Source organism: Struthio camelus, chromosome 5 (assembly GCF_040807025.1).
Source record: "Struthio camelus isolate bStrCam1 chromosome 5, bStrCam1.hap1, whole genome shotgun sequence".
NCBI classification, from domain to species: Eukaryota; Metazoa; Chordata; class Aves; order Struthioniformes; family Struthionidae; genus Struthio; species Struthio camelus.
The window spans coordinates 69,727,314-69,745,658 of NC_090946.1; the positions used below are offsets into that span (position 1 = coordinate 69,727,314).

The following is an 18,345-nucleotide window of genomic DNA, read 5'->3' on the forward strand; positions in this document are numbered from 1 at the left end:
CAACCACAGGTAAATCTTCCTAGGAAACTCCCCAATCCTTTTCAGATAAAAATACTGAAGAAAATACAGATGTATTCTCTTGTTTCCAATATCCTCATCGCAGAGCTTCCACTACTAGTCACCATCCCACCCAACTCGGAGCTCATGTTTTAGAAAGTCCCATGACGCAAATCTGCACACATCACAAGCATTCTAGGATGAATATCTGAAGAAGCTCCTAGAGAAAAAACTGCGTATGCTCATCACAGTGCTTGATCCCACCTTCTTTGCAGGGCATTTTTCAGAGGCATCACTCTCACTGCCCTTTGACACAGGCAATTATCTGCTCCCAATCCAGGCTGACCTCACATTCCTTACCCACCTGAAACTCCCATGTAAAGATAACAGGAGTTTTCACTCGCATTAGCTTAGCCTCTTTGTTCTGGACAAGGAAATGATATTCATAATACCCTAACTGATTTCATTTCAGTAGAGGATTAGCTGCAATCTTTGTTGCTGTAGAACTTGGAGGCAAGCAAGCAACTACTGTCAAATAATTGCAATGCTTTTTGCTTTACAATGGATACCCAGAGGTTTGCATAAACAACCCTTTTGCTAGATTCAATCTGCAGTAAATTACAGTGCATACCCCAGATCTACTTAGAAAGCCTACAGAGTCCTGTAGATAAGGCCCAGGACTGAAGGTCGGAAGATGAAAGCTCTGCTGCCTGCTCTTTGCATACTTAGGCTAGTCAACATCCAAACCCTACAAAAGGGGAACAATGCTACTTCCCAGGCTTATTTATATGCGATGAGGCCAAACTCATTAACGTTTACAAAGCACTTCTAGCCTCCTTGTCTGGAAGGAGTTATACAACCATAAAGTATTATTCATGCTGTTCTAAGGCAGAAAAGTACGTATTACTGCAAATCCAGCAGTAGCTTTTCATGCACCATTAAGGTTTACTACACAGCCTTAATCTAATCATAAGCACTTCAGAACCCAGATCTGTCATTCGAAACATACAGATCAGACTTCATCACTGAATAACCAACTGGGTCAACTATATACAGCACAGGACACACATGAACATTTTTTCTCATTTATATCACACATCTTCAAATGAACCACGTGTATTTTCAAAACTCCATCATAATTGGTTTTCCTGCCATCTTGCCTTATGTCCACCCAGGATTTCAACAGGTTCAAAACTCAGGTACTACATGTGTTTGCACAGGTTTGAAAAGCAGAGATGGGAAGAAGTGCAAGGTTCAGGTCTACACACTCTCCAGCCGTTACAGCGGAAAATGGTTCCTTCAGGCATCTTTTTCTGCCCATTATTTTTATTGGATCTCCTTTGCTTGCAATTCTGAAAATGTATTCATAACTAGTGGTAGACTTGCTTTTGACTTGCTGATCAAAATACAATCTTTATACCTCCAGGCACCATCATCAATGCTGCGCTGGAGGGAGTTCAATTCAGTTCAATGAAATCAGCTGTTAAAAATAATAGCTCATTCCGAAACCGCATCTTTGGACTCATTTATTCCATCTCCTCCTTCAGGCTGCTGCTGCATTCCTTTCCTTTGGCCACCAGTCTCATCTTGAGCTGGGCAGGCAATTCCTGCTCCCCAGTCCCTCACCGCCAGCTCAGCACGGGGGCAGAAAGGCAGCACAGGGAAGAACAGCCCCTTGAGCTCAACTTAGGTTCTCCTCCCAACTGCCCTCTTGCTCTCTACCCTCTTGCAGCAGGTCTCGGAGCTCAGCATCCCCACAGTGCTCTATGCCAGGCCACATGCTCCACGCTGCCCAGCCCTACCCTCAAGCTCTGCAGGTGTTGTTTTTGACAGAACAACATTATCCCTTGCCTTTGATATGGTTTAGGTTTAAATGCAGATACGAAATGTCTGGTTAAAAAGAAAGGTCAAATTCAAGTATTGCCATCCTTAAACATAGCATGTTCATAGAGTTTTACCCTTTAGGGAACATACCAGTTCCAGGGCCAGCTCCAAGCCTTTCCCAAAACTATTGCACTTTCCTCACTTTGGACTGCAAAAAAACTTAGTCCTCTAATTTTCTCCAAATAAGGCAGAAAATAAGGCAGAATGAAAGGGCGCAACAGCAGATTTTCCATCTGAAACCTTCCCCATCCAACCTGGCCAAGATGCTAGAATGGGCCAGAGTTCAGGGACTGAAAGGAAAAACAGAAACCTTTCCATGCAGGGAACAAGTGAATCAGCTGCTGTTTATGTGATCTGTTCCTCATCTTGCAGGACTCAGAGCAGACTTGTCTCCACGACTATGGGATCAGAAAGCTCGTTACACCTAGGCCTAGGCCATCACTGATAGAGGGCATTTACAACTGTGTAGCAACACTTTCTCAGGTACACAGCCACACGTCCAAAATTTTGGAAAATTAGCCAGTCACATTAGATACTGCCAAGAGCAAAGTCTGAACTACTTTCACAGCATTTAATATTCTAAAAGTGCTGAACACCTGCCCTTTGAACAGAAGATGTCCTTCAGTATTTCAGATGCATCCCCGAAAGCTCAGATGCTCAGATCACTTGCCGTTCGGCAAACTCTTGGCCTACCATTGTAGAGCCAACGCAGGAATATGACTTGTGCGCTCTCCATGCGTACATATACACCCTCCTGTAACTCTTCCTCGCATTGGGCATTGCATGCTATTTTGTTACCAAAAGCTCTGCTTACACATAAAAAGAAACACACAAAAGTGGATAAACACATAGCTTTAACTTTAAGCACGGATTAAACAACACGGCTGTTTAAAAGAATGTTCTCTTAAGGAAGGAACTTCCAGAGGAACTTAATTATGCGTCCTAGGGTTAATGAAAGGATTTGCGTGATCCAGTTTCTCTTCCTTACTACCATGCAAGTGAGTGATGGATGTGATTGAATACAACAATGCACTTAACCCCCCAGGATCTACCTCTATGATTTTAAATAATTAAGTAGCATTCATTTGGGGCGATCCCTTCTTCCCCCCCGCTGCTTAGCTTTACATATAGAAAACATTGAGTGTACAAGGCAAACAACAAATAGGAATATAATTAGTCCTTTCGAACCAAGATGTTGTTTAACTTAACTAATTGAAAAGAGAGAAAGCAAAAGCTTGCACTGCATGGCTAGCAGCTAAGTTATAAAATGTCACTTTTCTGAAGTTCGTACTCCAGTAATTATCTTTTATACATAGAACAGTGACTCATAAATCTGCTTTTTCATAAAAATCCTCTACAAAACAGTCTGTAATAAAAGAGCTCCTCCCCCTCCCCCCCCTTTTTGGTCCACTTGAAGCTGAAACAAGGTCTTTATGATCTGTGGGAGTGGAAAGTCATTAGGGTTTCAATTCCAAATGAAAATTAAGGCTTTTAACTTCCCATACGACTCATACTGACAACCTTTCATACATAATTGCCTAGGAAGAGTTACTGCGGTCTTGTCACCCTTCTAATGATTTGCTGATATACTGACAAATAGATCCTCCCTATGAATTCCACTATGCAAACGTGAACAAAAGCCAAAGGTGGCTAAGAAACATTGGGTTCACACACAAAAGTGACTTTGATGACTTTTCAGTCAGGGCTTACTAGGAGTTACCAAATTAGTGGAGTCAGAAATAGAGCAATCAAGGGATCAGGTAAGAATTCAATTGGAAAGAGGAAAGGTGTCTTTGGCAATTACAGCAAAGACATTGCTGCTTTGCATTGAAACAGAGTGATGTGACAACAAGGACCCGTTTCCTTCACAATTGTGGTTCCGTACCTTAGCCTAAACTGCACTAGGCTATTAGATAAACATTATACGCATTTTAAAGATATACATATATATATATATAATGTGATACTGAACTAGGTAACACAGAAGGGATGAGCTGAAACAACAAATTCTATCCCCACTCTCTGAAAGATACGGGGGTAACTCGTTGCCCTGATAATGCTGTGACAGCGGTACCATCTTTCTGCACTTCTCTTACCTAGGTCTCGCTGTGCAGAGGCAAACACTGCTCTTTCTCTTTTTTGCTCTTTGTCTTCTCATCTGGGAGGCAATTCTATTATTTGACATGCTTCTTTCTATTTTTGATTTGTCTGTTCATAGATCAATACCCTGCTGTCCCAAGAGGTAAATACAATACAGAAAGAGGCACCCCAACACTTAAAGCCCTTCAACTCCAGTAAAGTTGAAACAGGATTTGAAGCAACTCCAAAACTGGGAATTAGAAATGTCTGGAGTTTTAGTTACTAATAAAGGCTAGGGCTGCTCCTTCCCTGCTGGCTCCAAATAATTCAAAACCTGTGTTGTTTGTTATCACTGGTATCATAGCAATGGTTAGAGGCCCCAACTGAGGTAAGGGTCCAGTCCTGCTGAGCACTGTACAAACATATTATAAATAACCCAAAGAACTATACAAATAACTTGGAGAAGACACAGGAAATATACTATCCTGGTTCTATAAAAGGAGAACCACAGATTGCATGATTTGCCTAATATTGCATCAGAAAGACATGGTAGAATGAGAAGCGTACCAAATCTGAGTCCCAATCCAGTACTGTAGTTACAAAACCATCCATCCTTCTTTTGTTATCTTAAATCTTAAGCCTAAAAGGATACAGTCTTAACTGATCTCATACAAGCAGGGGACTGTATTTTGTTACAAGAGACCAGGAGACAAGCACCAGAGAGAATACTTCCAGATAAACCGCTCAGCATCCGAAGGCAAACAGCTATACTAAAATAGAACAATTTTCAGAAGACGGTTAAATGCATTGAGCTGGTTATCATTCACTCACATGCAGCTATATCAACATGGCCTGGAGGACTGAAAACTGCAGACATAATTATATCGCAAAACTGGAACCTTTAGCCACTCCAGAAGAGCCATCTCCACAAACAAGGCGTGCGTTATCGTGTTTCAGGACATCAAAGCGGAATAAATGTGCAGGCTTTAAAAAGTGATCTCCATGTTTTAAGAGGTGTAACAAGCAGTTAAGAGGTTGAAAAGGGAAAACTCTATGAGGAAATTATACTGCAAACATTATCAGAATTGGAAGTTGCAAAGCCTGCTGTACTGGCGGAAATACCCAACTGGTCTGCAGCCTCAAAAATAAACATCGCAACTAAAGGACGGAGTAATTGAAATAAAGAAGGTTGAGTACAAAACGTGTATGTAACAGCAAAGGACAGAGGTATCAGCAGTCTGCAAAGCAGCAGACAACTGCCTCACCCCAGCGCCGGGTTTGAGCTGCAATCAGGATAATGAACAAGGGGACACTCTGTCAGAGTTCTTCACAATATGTCATCTTCGTGTGATGCATGGGTCACTGGTGAAGATCATATAACCTATGAGTACGTATCACATTCAACAGCAAACAAGCTTTTAACTCAGTGGAAAGGAATTAAAAGCTTCACAGATCCAAAGCAAAGATCAAAGTTATATTCAGCTGCTGGGAAACACACAAATATGAGACGGCAAGCCCCAGTAACGGAGATAAGAAACAGAAACCAAGAAGACAAAAGAATACTGTGCATCACAAAAGTGCTTTAAGATCATACATGAAAAAAGTTTTTTTCTTAATACCTTTGTTAGGAGCTGAAAAAGATTCAGCATCAACTAAAATGAGTAATTTTTATTACCAGTACTCTGTCAGCATCTGACCATACTATTCCAGCATAAAAGGGTAGACTGGTATGTAGGTTTTCCTGAAGCCACTTCTAGTACATCATGCTGAAAACAAAAATGGGAGGAAACCAGTGAAAACGTCAACATGACAATCATGACTAGCTGCATGTATATGAGAAGGGGTAGTCCTCTGGCTAGACAAAAATCAAGTAGACTACTACCTCAATAGGACAGATTATGTCCGTTTGTGGAGATCAAAGATATTATGAACCTCCTTTGCATAAAAGACTAAAACAAGTGTGTAGAGTCTAGGTCTGAACTCTCTTCAAGTAGTACAGTGTCTCTGCATAACTTCACTGAGCACGGAGAAAGACCATATTGCTAAGCGGTCTACAGCCAGATACAAAGTCACAGTCATCCTTCAAGGAGCACCAAGTGACAGAAGTGGCATTTATAGGATAAGACATTATCAATAAGTGTCACAGAGTGAATGAAATGTACCTTAGCAAGTAAAAAACTGCACATGAAAGATGGATACAAGCCCTCCAGAGAATGTTTAGCACTTAATGGAGAGTCAGAAACCAGGCATGCAGGATTTAACCTTGCATTTGTGATACTCAGCAACCTGTCTGCAGATGATCAAGGGTAGAAGATGTGGCTGAGGACAGTTTTTAAATCTAGTCAGTCCCAATAGATCAGACAACGATATTGACAGCAAACCTCTTGCTGCAATGGTTTCCATAGAAATATTAAGCTTTGGGGACTGGACATCCTGTAAAGCTTACTTTTTCTTTTTCTTTTCTTTTTTTTTTTTTTTGAATAATGGGTTTGTTTTTCTTGATCTACTTAAAGAGATTCTTTTATCTGCTCCCTTCCTTTCTGCGGCACCCTCTGTTGGGACAGGACAGAGCAGCATCCGCTCCATACTCTTCATGTCCTGCCGAAGCAAGGCTCTCACCACCAAACAGCTCCATTTCGTTATTCCAGGAAAGTACGGGCAGGTCAGACAGTGCTGCCAAATCCACAGGCACAAGTAGGCCTGGAGCATCCTATATGCTCCAGGGACAGTTTGAAGCAGCAGTGAAGGATCTACTCTCCTGTCTCCACCTCAGCCCTGCTCCATCTCCTTGCTCCACAAACTCCTTTGGCTTTCTCCCACAAACATTCAAATGCCACTGACTTTTCTGCATGAGAATGAATCCCCAGCAGACAGGGAAGTTTGGGGATGAAATGGGGGGAAAAGGAGGCAATATGCAGTCTTGAGTTTCACTGTCTGGAGTTGGGGGACAGAGCAACGGCTGAAAAGCTATTCAGAGCATTCCAGATTTGATTGAACTAATTCTGCCGGCAAGCCTGGGATGACACAACTGCTTAGGGCATATACCGTCTCTTTCATTTGCAGCTTACAGCTGGTCAATGCCCCAGCCAGTTGCCATCTGACCGTAAGTCCATTACTCCTCCCTATTGCTCCCTCCCTTAGAGGCAATGTAGAGATCTCCCACCACGTCAAGACTACACAAATAGCTCCAAAGTTGAGGCATCCAGTCCTATGAACTTACAGAAGAACCTCACTGAACACAGTGGTCTAATTCCCATCAGATTTGGGGCTGCTTCATCCACACTGTCAGATCCCTAGAAGTGGATGGTCTGTAGTCACTTGCTAAGTCAAGTGATGCTACTTCAGTATTGTCAGCACACAGTGTTGTAGAGTGCCTCAGTCGCAAATCTAACTGATAAATTAACCTGTCAATAAATTAGTATCTACTACATCACGAACAACCTTTCAAAAAGCCCGTCTGCAGGAGAACCCACACGGAAGCTGACCGCAGGGCCTCCCTGGCCAGGAGGAGGAGGGAGGCATGACCAGGGCGACGGCAATTCCCAGCGGCGCAGCATCCCTCGGGTGCGGGGCTGCCTCTGCGTAACAGAAAACTGGAGAGAGGGCGGACAGGGAAGTACCCGCCACTCTCGCTCACAGTGACCTTCCCCTGCCCGCCAAGCCGCAGAGCAGAACCACTCATGAATACGGACCTGCCGTATCAAGCACAGACCTCGATAACCTGAAGCGTGAGTTGCCCAAAGAGCATTTAAACTCTGCAGCCGAAGGTGGGTCAGACCATGTCAGCATTATCACCCTTCCTCCAACCCCGTTTCGCACACGGCTGGACTGCGCATTACCTCAGCAGGAAGCGGCGAGGTGAGCTCTCAGCAGAGCTGCCTTCTCGCAGATGCCGACACTGCGCTCTTTCGCTAGAGCAGGTCATTGCTCAGAGACCTAAGGAGAAGTCACTACAAGCGAGGAGCTCTCTGAGAGGGGCAAACACCAAGGCAAGAAGCAATTTAAGGGAGGGAAGACTGTACATATGCCTCTAGGCGTGGAGACAGAGGTAACCTGGCATAAATGGTCTCAGCCCAGACGTGAGCAACTATAAAAGTGTTCAAAATAACCTGTACCGCAGCCTTCAATTGCCATGGTGATAAATGTTTCCTAATGCCTAAGAACAGCTGAGTCCTGAACTCCACATACCTCATTCACTAACAAAAGCACTCATTATCAAAAAAAAAAAAAATTACAAATGAATTGTGGCCATTTTAAGCCTTCCTCAGCTCAAGGGCTGCTTTACACGCTCCCGTTTCAATGGGGAGCACTGCGCTCGCACAACTGTTAATTCAGAAGATGGAGCTAGCTTGCTTTTCGCTTCACAATTCAGTAGGCAACAGAAAGACAGATTCTCTGAGACAGTGTTACTTTTTCTGCCAGGAGTTATCTATTTGCAGAAGTGGGTCAACTTCCTCTTGGTGGACATGTTAGTGTGCGAGTGCCTAGCAGCGCTGCCTGCAAATTTCTGCCCGCTCCACGTGCGGGGGAACCTCTGCACATAACTATTTCTGGCAGCCAAGCGTTTCATGAATTGCAGCAAGTTAACCACAAGGGGATGATGACATTTGGAGACAGGGCAGGATGAATTCTGGCTCGCAGACAAAAAGTCAGGTTAAAAATACAGAATGCAGTCGCAAACGTAGCCAATCGCTGCAAAGCCTCAGGAAAGCTGGATACATGGCCCCAAACCTCCCTTGCTCCACGAGGCCGCCGCCACCGCCGTGTGTTTTGCAGCAGGAAGCGTTACAGCTCGATTGTGAGCATGGGAAGAGCTTCAGCATTAATTAGCCTTCTTGGGGTCAAGTATCTGCAGCGGGTTTGTAAATCTTTTCATTTGCCTTACACCACGCCTCAGGACATACACACACCAAACATTTTTGCCCGTTTAAGCCTCTCACCCACATCATGCCCATCAATGAGATCAGCCACTTTCTATCTTTATTCTGCTTCCAGAGCATCTCCAAAGACCAGCCCGAACACAGGAGGATGTCGCAGGAACAGTCCGGCGGGACAACATCAGCAGGCGCCGCCGTGGATGTGTTTGAGTGAGACACGAGCGAGCGAGGCCACAGCCCTGCCCCTTCCCAGGCTGGGCCAGGAGAAAGCGATGCTAGCACCATGCCACCACCAACTGGTGGGCCCGCCTGCCCTTCTCCTTCATGGCCCCATGGCTCCACCAAGCATTAATCCTCAAGCTTTTAAAGGACACCCTTCTCCTAAGCCTCATTCAGCATTAGTGTTCATGCCCCTCTTCTTACATACACACACAAATAAAACACATGCCAGGGCTACATTTTGGGTTCCCATGCCATGCCTGCCACTTAATTAGATCACCATTTAATTCAATCCTCAGCTTTATTCGATGAAATGTCTCCAGAGGACCAAATCATGTACATTTAACCAACACAGCTTATTCCCCTTATTTTGATTGCGTTTGACAAATACAAGTGGATAATTCCATCAAAGGCCCATAGAAAATTGCCTTCTAATCAATACAAGTTCTTTCCTTCAACAGGACAGCTGAGAGCAAAATGTCTCTTTAGAAAACTGAAAGACTAAAACAAAAGAAAACCGCAGGACTACAGAGTATATATTTCCAGATAAAGTCCAATTTACGTACCCAGTTTAAATGTCACAAGCCTTCTTTTCAAGGATATCAGCTGCCCTCAAGTTTCAGAGTCTAAAGGGCTAGCACACATTCAACACCTGAGCAGGGAGGGAGATAGAGAAATGACAGTGAAAAAGATACCACAAGCTGAGCTCTCCAAAACTGAAGCCCCTTAGATGACTGGACAACAACTGCTGGCTGTACGAAACTCAAGCTGTCATCTTAGTGTCTGAAATCTCAGCATTTATAAACCTATTAGCAGAGCTCAATAAACTTACAGGAGGGATGGAGGCAGGTATTTCTACAGAGGTCTTACATTTACTATATCAACCCAAGGCAAGTTTCCTTGTTTAATTACACGTAACTTCCATGTAGCTGCCTACAACACCAGAAATACTGTCACGTTAAATACAGCAGTATCAACAAAAAAAAAAAGTTAATGCAATGTGCAGAGGATAAAAAGTGCTATTGATACAAGAAAGATACAATTTTCTAAGTAGCCAAAACCCTATTCCACATCTTAAGGTTGGCAGGGGCCATTTAGCTCTGATACATCTCCCTTACAGAGAAGAGAGCCTTCTCTGATACGAGAGCCAGGCTGCTGTGCCTTCTCGGCATGGGACTGCAAGGAGTGACACCTGACATGAGGGAGAGAAATGATATCCTGCCTTTCAGCAGGGCTAGCACAGCTGCATTGCAAGAATGAACAACGGTCACCACGACACCTTGACCAGGATTAATCTTGCCTGACTTTAGATGATTATCTATGAACTAGTTATCTACGCTGCCTTCCCATCAGGGGAGAGAAAGGGCATGTTCAGCGTGCAACTCTCCTCCTCCTAGGGTAGGTTGTGTGAATCGTAACATGGAAGTGTCCCTCTCTCCCCACTGCCTATAAAGGGAGCCCAAGGTGTTAAAGTCTGTACTGTAAATACCTCAAGTTAAATGAGTTGAACCTCACTCTTTACTTCTGCCCCTGTATCTTCTCTTTTCAGAGGCCTCACTAATGTGTCCCAGTAAATATTATGTATATTGACTATAAATACTCTAATAAAAAAGAAAAAAGGACTTTGGCCCAAAGGGTGTGAGAAGAAGAGGAGAAATAAGTACAGATGTGGCTGCACATCAGATCATTATCAACCCACAGGGAACAGCTACTTCTCTTTGCCACCATTTTAAATGTAATATATTGTATCCTCTAGGTAAATATGTGGACATTTACAAGTGGGAATCAATAGAACTAGAGAACTTCCCACCCCCTCACCCAGAGAGACCATTCTTCTTCCACTGGAGCAGAGAGCAGTGATAGGCCATTTATTAATGCCTCCGCCACAACGGGCTATCTGCTGTGTCCATGGCTTTCCTACACTTTCTGACCACTCCTGGTTTCAAGTGTTGATGTTCTTACGAATGTTTTTTAGAAACCTATTCATGCTGATAAATATATTAACATTTCATTCAAGTGGAATAAAGTCAAGGAGACACTGGAAACAGCATCAATAATTTTGGGAACCCAGAACAAACAGCTTTAGTGGAAGACGAATGAGAAGTTCTAAAGACAAAATTTAGCTGATGAAGGGAAAAATATTAATGCCTGAAAGCCTTGCATGCACTGGATTTTGTCCCAGTTACACATCAGCAGCTAGCGTGTTTGTATCACTCCAGGCTTGTAGTGTAGGCGAGGAAAGCCACAATTCGCACTTACGCTTGTCTCAAGGCAGCGTTAAACTGGACTGGTAAAAATCACACCTTGCCTGCCCGCAGTACTGTCACAGCACTGGTGATGGCTCACCATGACTGGCACGGACACAGCCCCTGCAGACAAGGCTGACTTGTTCTGCACTGGCACCAAGGGCACATTTGCTCTTTATTATCAGCTCTCCAGTGTCCCAGATGTGCACACAAATCCTACTGAAGCCAATTGTCCTCCTTTAGATTGTTATCGGATAAACAGTCATTTGAGTCAGATCTAGAGACACCTAAAATCAGTGGAAGCATTTTATCTGGCGTCAGGGAACTTCTGAATCACTCCTCCCAGTTTTCCCACAGTCCAGGGACATACACTAAGGCACCTGAAGGCTTTTAACTTCCTGCAGGTCACGTTAATATGACCCAGTGCAGCTCTTCTCTTTTATTGGAAACTTTATTCTGGCATAAAACAAGAAGTAGCAATGCCATTAGCTCCAACTGGGCTGCCTAAATCTGGAAGTTTGGAAAGACCATGCCCATGCACGTAGACTCCTGCTGTGCACACAAAGTATAAGCCCAAAGCACTCGGGCAAGCAAAGCATAGCAACTGTGCCTAGATTTCTGTCCTGGATCTGTGGCTAGATTTATGGGAACTGTGACACATTGCTCAATATAGATGTAACTGCCCAGTTCCCATCATGTAGCTTGAAGGTGTCTCTATCTCTGCAGTCAAGCTCCCCTGCTTATACGCCAGTAAGCAGAAAACGGAAACTTTCAAGCCTAACAGACTTCCCCTTAGATCCCAGCACAATATCCAGAGCTGCGTAGGATTATATGTGTCATCCAAGATTAGCTGATTTCACACTATCATTCCTCTTATCTTCCATGAGCAGTTACTTGGTCATCAGGTTCCAGGTACTGGCTTCCAAAATGCCAGTTATAAGAATAAATAGACTTTAGAAAAGAGAAAGGAAGATGGATCACAGATTCTTTTTTCAAAAACCCTGACGGGTACCATTTATATTGAATATACCTTACAAATTTAGAGTTTCAAGTCCATAGTCTCACCTTGGGTCAGGTCACTGGAGCCAATAAATCAAGTCCTGGCTTACCAACTCACTTCAAAAGGATTGTTCAAGAGGAAGGAAGGAATATTTAATCCACCTCTGCTTGCCAAGATTTCATTAAAAAGCTACCTTCCTAGGAGCATTTAACAGTTGCCATGCTCTTAACTCCTTCAGAAAAGCATTAAACAAGTGAAAACATCCTGCTTAATACCTAGAAAAGCAGAGCACCGCATGAAGCCTTAGCAAAAGGATACCACTACCAGAGGAAGTAAATTTTATGATTTTCTAGTTTCCTATAGTACATAAAGTCATATAGTAAATAGCTCACCATACCTCGCTCTTATCAGTTGTCTAAGGCTTCCGCTGTGTTCTCTTAGTACAGACGCTAAATTCTGCCCTGGATTTGTCTCCATCCTCCAAAAGAAAGCATGTGAGGGCTGTTCATTAATGTATTAGTTGTGCTGGCCAGGCAGTTTCTGGTTTATCCACTAACAGTGTTTTACAGAAATGAGGCAGGAGCAAAGCAGGCTGAATTTTGTAACCTATAAATGAAATGCCACTTTCTCCTCTGCCTCCCTTCCATTCTTACCCACAGAAAAAAATTCATCAGCAAAAGAGTAAAAAAAGGCTAAAATACAAACTGCACCTTCATGCACTGAAAACAGAGAAGGTGCTAGGAGAAACGGAGAGAATCCCACGCTGCAGGGGCTGCTCAGGGGCAGCTCCTCCACCGACCTGACTTTCTGGATTCTTTGTGTTCACCTGCCTTGCTCGTCCACATTGTGTCCCCAGCTTAATGGCATCCCGCGTGGTCCCAAGTAAGCCTCCTCGCCAGACTTCTTGCTGTCAGTCAAAAAGCGGCCAGATAAGCTTTGCATTTGAATACCTATTCACAGACTTTTCCAAAGGCACATTCAGGGAAATGGCCTCGCTGAATACTGATGCTATCTGAGAACAACAACTATTTAAATCATTTTACAGCTTCACTACCTAAATGGAGAGAATGGGCCTGTTTGCATCTTTACAAGGATTATTAGCTTAGAGTGTTGATCATATCTGCCCCATCCTCAGAAAGCCAGGCAGGCTGGCTGTAGAGTTAGCTTGAGTGCTTCCTACAGAGACCATCTTCCACAGCTCAAGTCACACACCCCTTAAAGCGAAGTCACTAAGTCACCAGGGTCACTTCTGAAATGTTTGTGTTAGCCCATACTGCTCCTTCATAGGCAGAAGCATGCGGAAGGTCGCAGAAGCATGCATGGAAACATATGCACGTGCACATGCTTTACCGCAACTCCCTGCAGTTTCCCTCTATAGGGGAACTAGACTCAGCTCTCAGTCATCTCCAGATGATGCGACTGGGCAAGGTCCCACATACAGCATTTGAGCACAGAAACAGGGACCAAGCTCTGCAAGCAGAGACCTTCCTCTTCATCCACACCAAAATAGCTGAATTCCAGGTAAAGCTTCCCATGGTGCCTCACTGGGTTTAAGGGAGAGCTCTGAGGCCTCAGCAGTATCTCAGATTCACAGGAGTCCTCGGTTAACAGCAATGAATTCAAGTCACTTTGTCCAAGAGAGCAGTGCAGTACCAGAAACGGATTTTGGTTTAAGGTTCATAGAAGAGAGCTGCAAGGCCCTTCTGTCCCAAAACAGTAACGGCACATTCAGTAGCTACCACATGCACTGTGGGCCTCTGTGAATAGCAATGCTTTACAAAAACAAAGTCACATCAGGAGCAGAAGCTATCTGCAAATTAACAAACAGGTTATTTCCAATTAATAAAACACTAGCAGAGGGAGAGAAGGAAACACATTTTTAACGATGCCTGCTGTATCCTGCAACCTCTGCTGACTGGGGATCACTGTTTAAACCAGCAACGCTGTCCACTGGATTAGGTGGCTGCAATGTCTCCAGCCATGAGCGGGGAAATACAGCTGCGGCAGCCAAACCAAGCATGGCAAATTCATCCATGAACACACCACCGGGCTGATCAGTGCTGCGTGGCCTCAGATCTCCTGGGGCACTGAGGACTTGCCATAAATCACCAAGACTAGGACCAGCACTCCTTGGTCCCGCCAAGACTACTGAAAGCTCTGGGAACTGAAGAAAGCACTACTTGGCAGTCACATCCAGCTGCTCTCCTCCCCAGCGCCCCGCCTGCCCTCTCATCTTCTCTCCCTTTAGACATTCAGTGGCCTCTCCTGCGGTGCAAGCCAGAGCCGAAAATCAGTCAGAGTCAATCTCCCGGGCTCTCCATCCCTGCTGGCTGGCTGACAGGACTGAGGGGGCAGTTTCTGTGCTTGGAGGAGGGAGATGTGTATCCCTGACTAAAGACTACTTCCCTCTGGTTGGAAAAAGGGCTTAAGAAGGCTGAAATTCCAGGAGTCATATCTAAGGATTTAGACTGGTACTTGGTTTGATTCCTGCTAACCCGCTCTTCCAAACTACTCCTTTTAAATGTCAAATTTGAAATCTTGTTGGTTTCCAGATTTCCCCTCTTCACCTTTTTAAAAGAAAAAAAATCTCCATTTTAAAGACATTCTGGGATAATCCAATATTATTATTTTAATGCCTGATCAGTATTATGACACTAGGAGAAACTTTGCTGGACTATACAGTGCCAGAGAAGGCTTGGCATGATTTCACAATGGAGCTTGTTTCTAACTTTAACGACTAGGCTGAACAAAATTATGAATGTCCCTTCGAGAGCAATCTCTTTGCTACGAACAAAGCTCCTATTTCTGATGGGGAGTGCGGGGAAGCCAAGTTTCACCTAGCCAAAATTGTTCAGCATGCAACAGCCAGCCTGTCCTGAGAGCCCAGGGAGCTAACAGGTGATGCTTTATGTGGCAGACCCAGACTTTAATCAATTGCTTCCAAAATCTCATACAGGCTTTAATCAGTCTCATGAAACTAGCTGGTAAACAAGCCAAATATAAAACAAAATCTTTAACGGGGAGAGGAGAAGGAGAGGAAGAAATCAATGTCTATGTAACTCTGAAAATACAGGCTCAGCCTGCCATTAAAAAAAAAAAAAGGCAAAAAAACCCCCCCAGAAACCCTCCAGATAAAAAAGCCTTCATCCCTCAACCCCAGAGATCAGTAATGTAGCCAAGGAGACTGCCCTCAGTGCAGGCACTGCAGAGTCGCTTGCCTCTGCACCAGGTGAGCACCGCCACCGCCCCGCACATGGGTGCACCTACCCAGTCCCCCCAGCTGCCTTGACTGCTCTTCCAAAGCCCTTGCGGTCACCAAGGACTGCAGGGGATGGGAACGGCTTGGACACAGCCCCCCAGGCATCTCTCATCCCACTGACAAGGGGGGATGGAGAGATCAGCACACGGCAGAGGGCAAAGTTGGTTGCACCTGCTGCAAGGGGAGTGAGGAGGGGGGAGGTTGGGGAAACGCTCACCGTTGAGGCCGTTGGGTATGCTCCGGTGGTGAAGGGGCGCAGACAGGTCATCCATAGACCTTCGCATGGCCCCAGCCTTGCTGTCGCCAGGCTTGTGGTGGTGGAGGTGGTGATGATGGTGGTCGGGGCTTCCTGCACTGCCTGTGCTGGAGGTGCTGCTCCCGTCCCCCACGTCCCTGGTGCCCGACCCACCATTGAGGTTGGTGAGGCTGGCCTGGCTGTCAATGGAGCTCCGCGAACCAGCCCCACTCCGCTCCTCGTCCAGCATGAGCACCATCTCCTTCAGCTCCACGTTCTCCCTCAGCAGGGTCTCCTGCCTTGCCTCCAGGTCCTTCAGCTTCTGCTGGTACATGCCCACCTCCTTCCACATCACGCTGGCCGTGTGCCTCCCGAACCGCTGCCATTCCCTCGACAGCTTCTTGCCTTTCTGCCTGTCGTCGTCCAGGAAGCAGCAGAGCTCCCTCAGCTCCTGGTTATCGTCCTGCAACTTCTGGTTCACCTCCTTCAGCCCGCGGATCTCGTGCAGGTGGAGCTGCAGCCGCCGGTTCACATCCTTCATTAAGTTGCCGTGTTCCACCATTAAGTTCATCTTTTCATTCTCCACTTTCCTCAGTCTTTTCACTAGCTCTTCCTTGCTCCACCTCAGCATTTCCTCTTCTGAAATTTTGCTCAGGTCTTCTTTAGACCCTTCCAGGGAATTTTTTGCCATCATCTGTGCCTAGAGAGCGTTTGTTCTTAAACAGTAACAAATGGTCCGGGTTATTTGGATTATTTTGTTCGCCTGATCTCCTGGGACTAAAATTTACCGCAGCATCTTGGGGAAGAAATACTATAGTTCTCCACAGAGCGCTGGGCAAGGGAAAACAGCAACGCCACTCTGGGTGATCTGCTCTCCCGCAGACCCCATAATAAAAAAGCAATCCGGAGGTGGAGGGGGGGACCAAGAACGAACAAAAAACCACGCACACGCCCTCCCCCAAACGGGGCTCGGGGTGGCAGTGAATCAGGAGGGAAGCGCTGCAGCCCACGGAATGAAGCCTCCAACAGCAATCGGTCAACTTACCCCGGGCAAAACAACTACGCGGCGGCCGGCCCCCGCCCCCAATTCGCTCCTGCCACTTGTTCCGCCGCCCCCCCCAGCCCGCCGCTCCCCGGCAAATGCGCGCAGAGAAACCGCACCATCAATCCGCTCCGGCGGAGCCCACCTCGCCCGGCACGGCACGGCACGGCCCGGCCCGCACGGAGACGTGGGGCCGAGCCCGGTGCAGCGGCGGCGGCTGTCCGCGCCCGCGGCGTGCGGCGCTGCCGAGGAGCGGTGCGAGGAGCCGGAGCCCTCCCGGAATGGCTCAGCCCTCGGGAAGGAGGAGACGGGCGGCAGGGCCGGGCTGGTCCCACCTCCTGGCGGGCCGGGAGGCGCGGCGCGGCGCGGCGCGGCCCTGCCCGAGCGGCGAGCAGGCGAGCGGGCGCGGCGGGCGCTGCTGCCGGCGGCTCGGCTCGGCTCGGCTCGGCTCGGCTCGGCTCGGCTCGCGGCCCCGGCCCTCCCCCGCTGCCCCATTGGCTGCCGGGGGCGGGCCGGGCCGGGCGCTGGCCGGACCCCGGTGCGCCGCTCGCCGCCGCCGGCTCGGGTTGCCGGGGCCGCGGCCGCCGCAGCCAATGCGGGGCCGCCAGGCGCCTTCAAACGGCAGGTACAAAGGGAAGGGCCGCGCCCGCCTCCCGCCGCCGCGCTGCTCTCCGCCGCTGAGCCCCCCCCTTCTTCCACACCGTTTTTTGTTTTCTTTTCATCCACCTTTTTTTCCTTGCCCTGCTTCCTCCCACCCCCCCGCCGCCGCCCCCAGCCGTGTGCGCGGAGGGAGCACCAGTCGGGAGAAGGGTGGGGTTGAATGGCAGGAAAAGGAGCTCGCCGCCCGGCCCGGCCCGGCCCGGTTCGGTCCGACCCGGCCGCGCTGTGTAACGAGCAGCCCCGGAGCGTCCGGGGCAGGCGGCGGGGCCGGGCCGGGAGCGGGCGGCGTTGCCCGGGGGTGCGGGCACGGCCGCCGCCCCGCCGCGCCGGGCTTTGTTCCTCCAGCCGCGCCGCTGCCCCGGCCCCGCTGCGCCCCGGGCTGCGGCGCGGCACGCCGCGCTCCGCTCCCCGTCCCCCCCGGAGCCGCCTTTGTGCCCGCGTCCCCTCCTGCCTCGGCCGCAGCCTGCAGGCTGGCAGAACCGCCCCAGGCTGCCCGCTCTGCTCCCGGGAGAGCTGTGTTCCTTCCGACACCGTGCGGGGATGCAGGAGCAAACAGCCTCTGAGGCACCCGTGCTTCTTATTCCTCACTCAAACCTGCCCAGCTTTTCATGGTCTTTACCGAGGGGTCTGCTCAGGAGCAGGCATGGCAGGGTGGCTTCTGTGCACAGAGCCCGGGAAAGGGCCCAGAAAGTTCACTGCGTTAAAGGAGATTTCCCAGGCAATATGTGGGCAGATTTCCTATATCCTTGCATCACATCCCCTGACTTTTAGTCTAATGCACATTTGCTTGGACTTCACTCTCTCTCTCTCTAGGCTGCTTTTGACCGATACCACATTGTAAAAATGA

At 47.4% G+C, this 18,345-nt stretch overlaps 1 protein-coding gene across 4 annotated transcripts in view; it reads right to left on the reverse strand.

The window, feature by feature from the left end:
• The window catches only part of CCDC85C (coiled-coil domain containing 85C), a 120,410-nt gene extending 103,126 nt beyond the window's left edge, over positions 1-17,284 (reverse strand). For 2 of the 4 annotated variants that reach the window (XM_068947006.1, XM_068947005.1), the window contains exon 1: positions 15,779-17,278. In XM_068947006.1, coding sequence (XP_068803107.1) covers positions 15,779-16,490 — 712 coding nt within the window. In that variant the 5' untranslated portion in view covers positions 16,491-17,278. Of the gene's footprint in view, positions 1-15,778 lie in introns of all 4 variants that reach the window. The other 2 variants (XM_068947004.1, XM_009675471.2) reach the window with 2 other exon arrangements.
• Between the last annotated feature and the right edge of the window lie 1,061 nt (positions 17,285-18,345).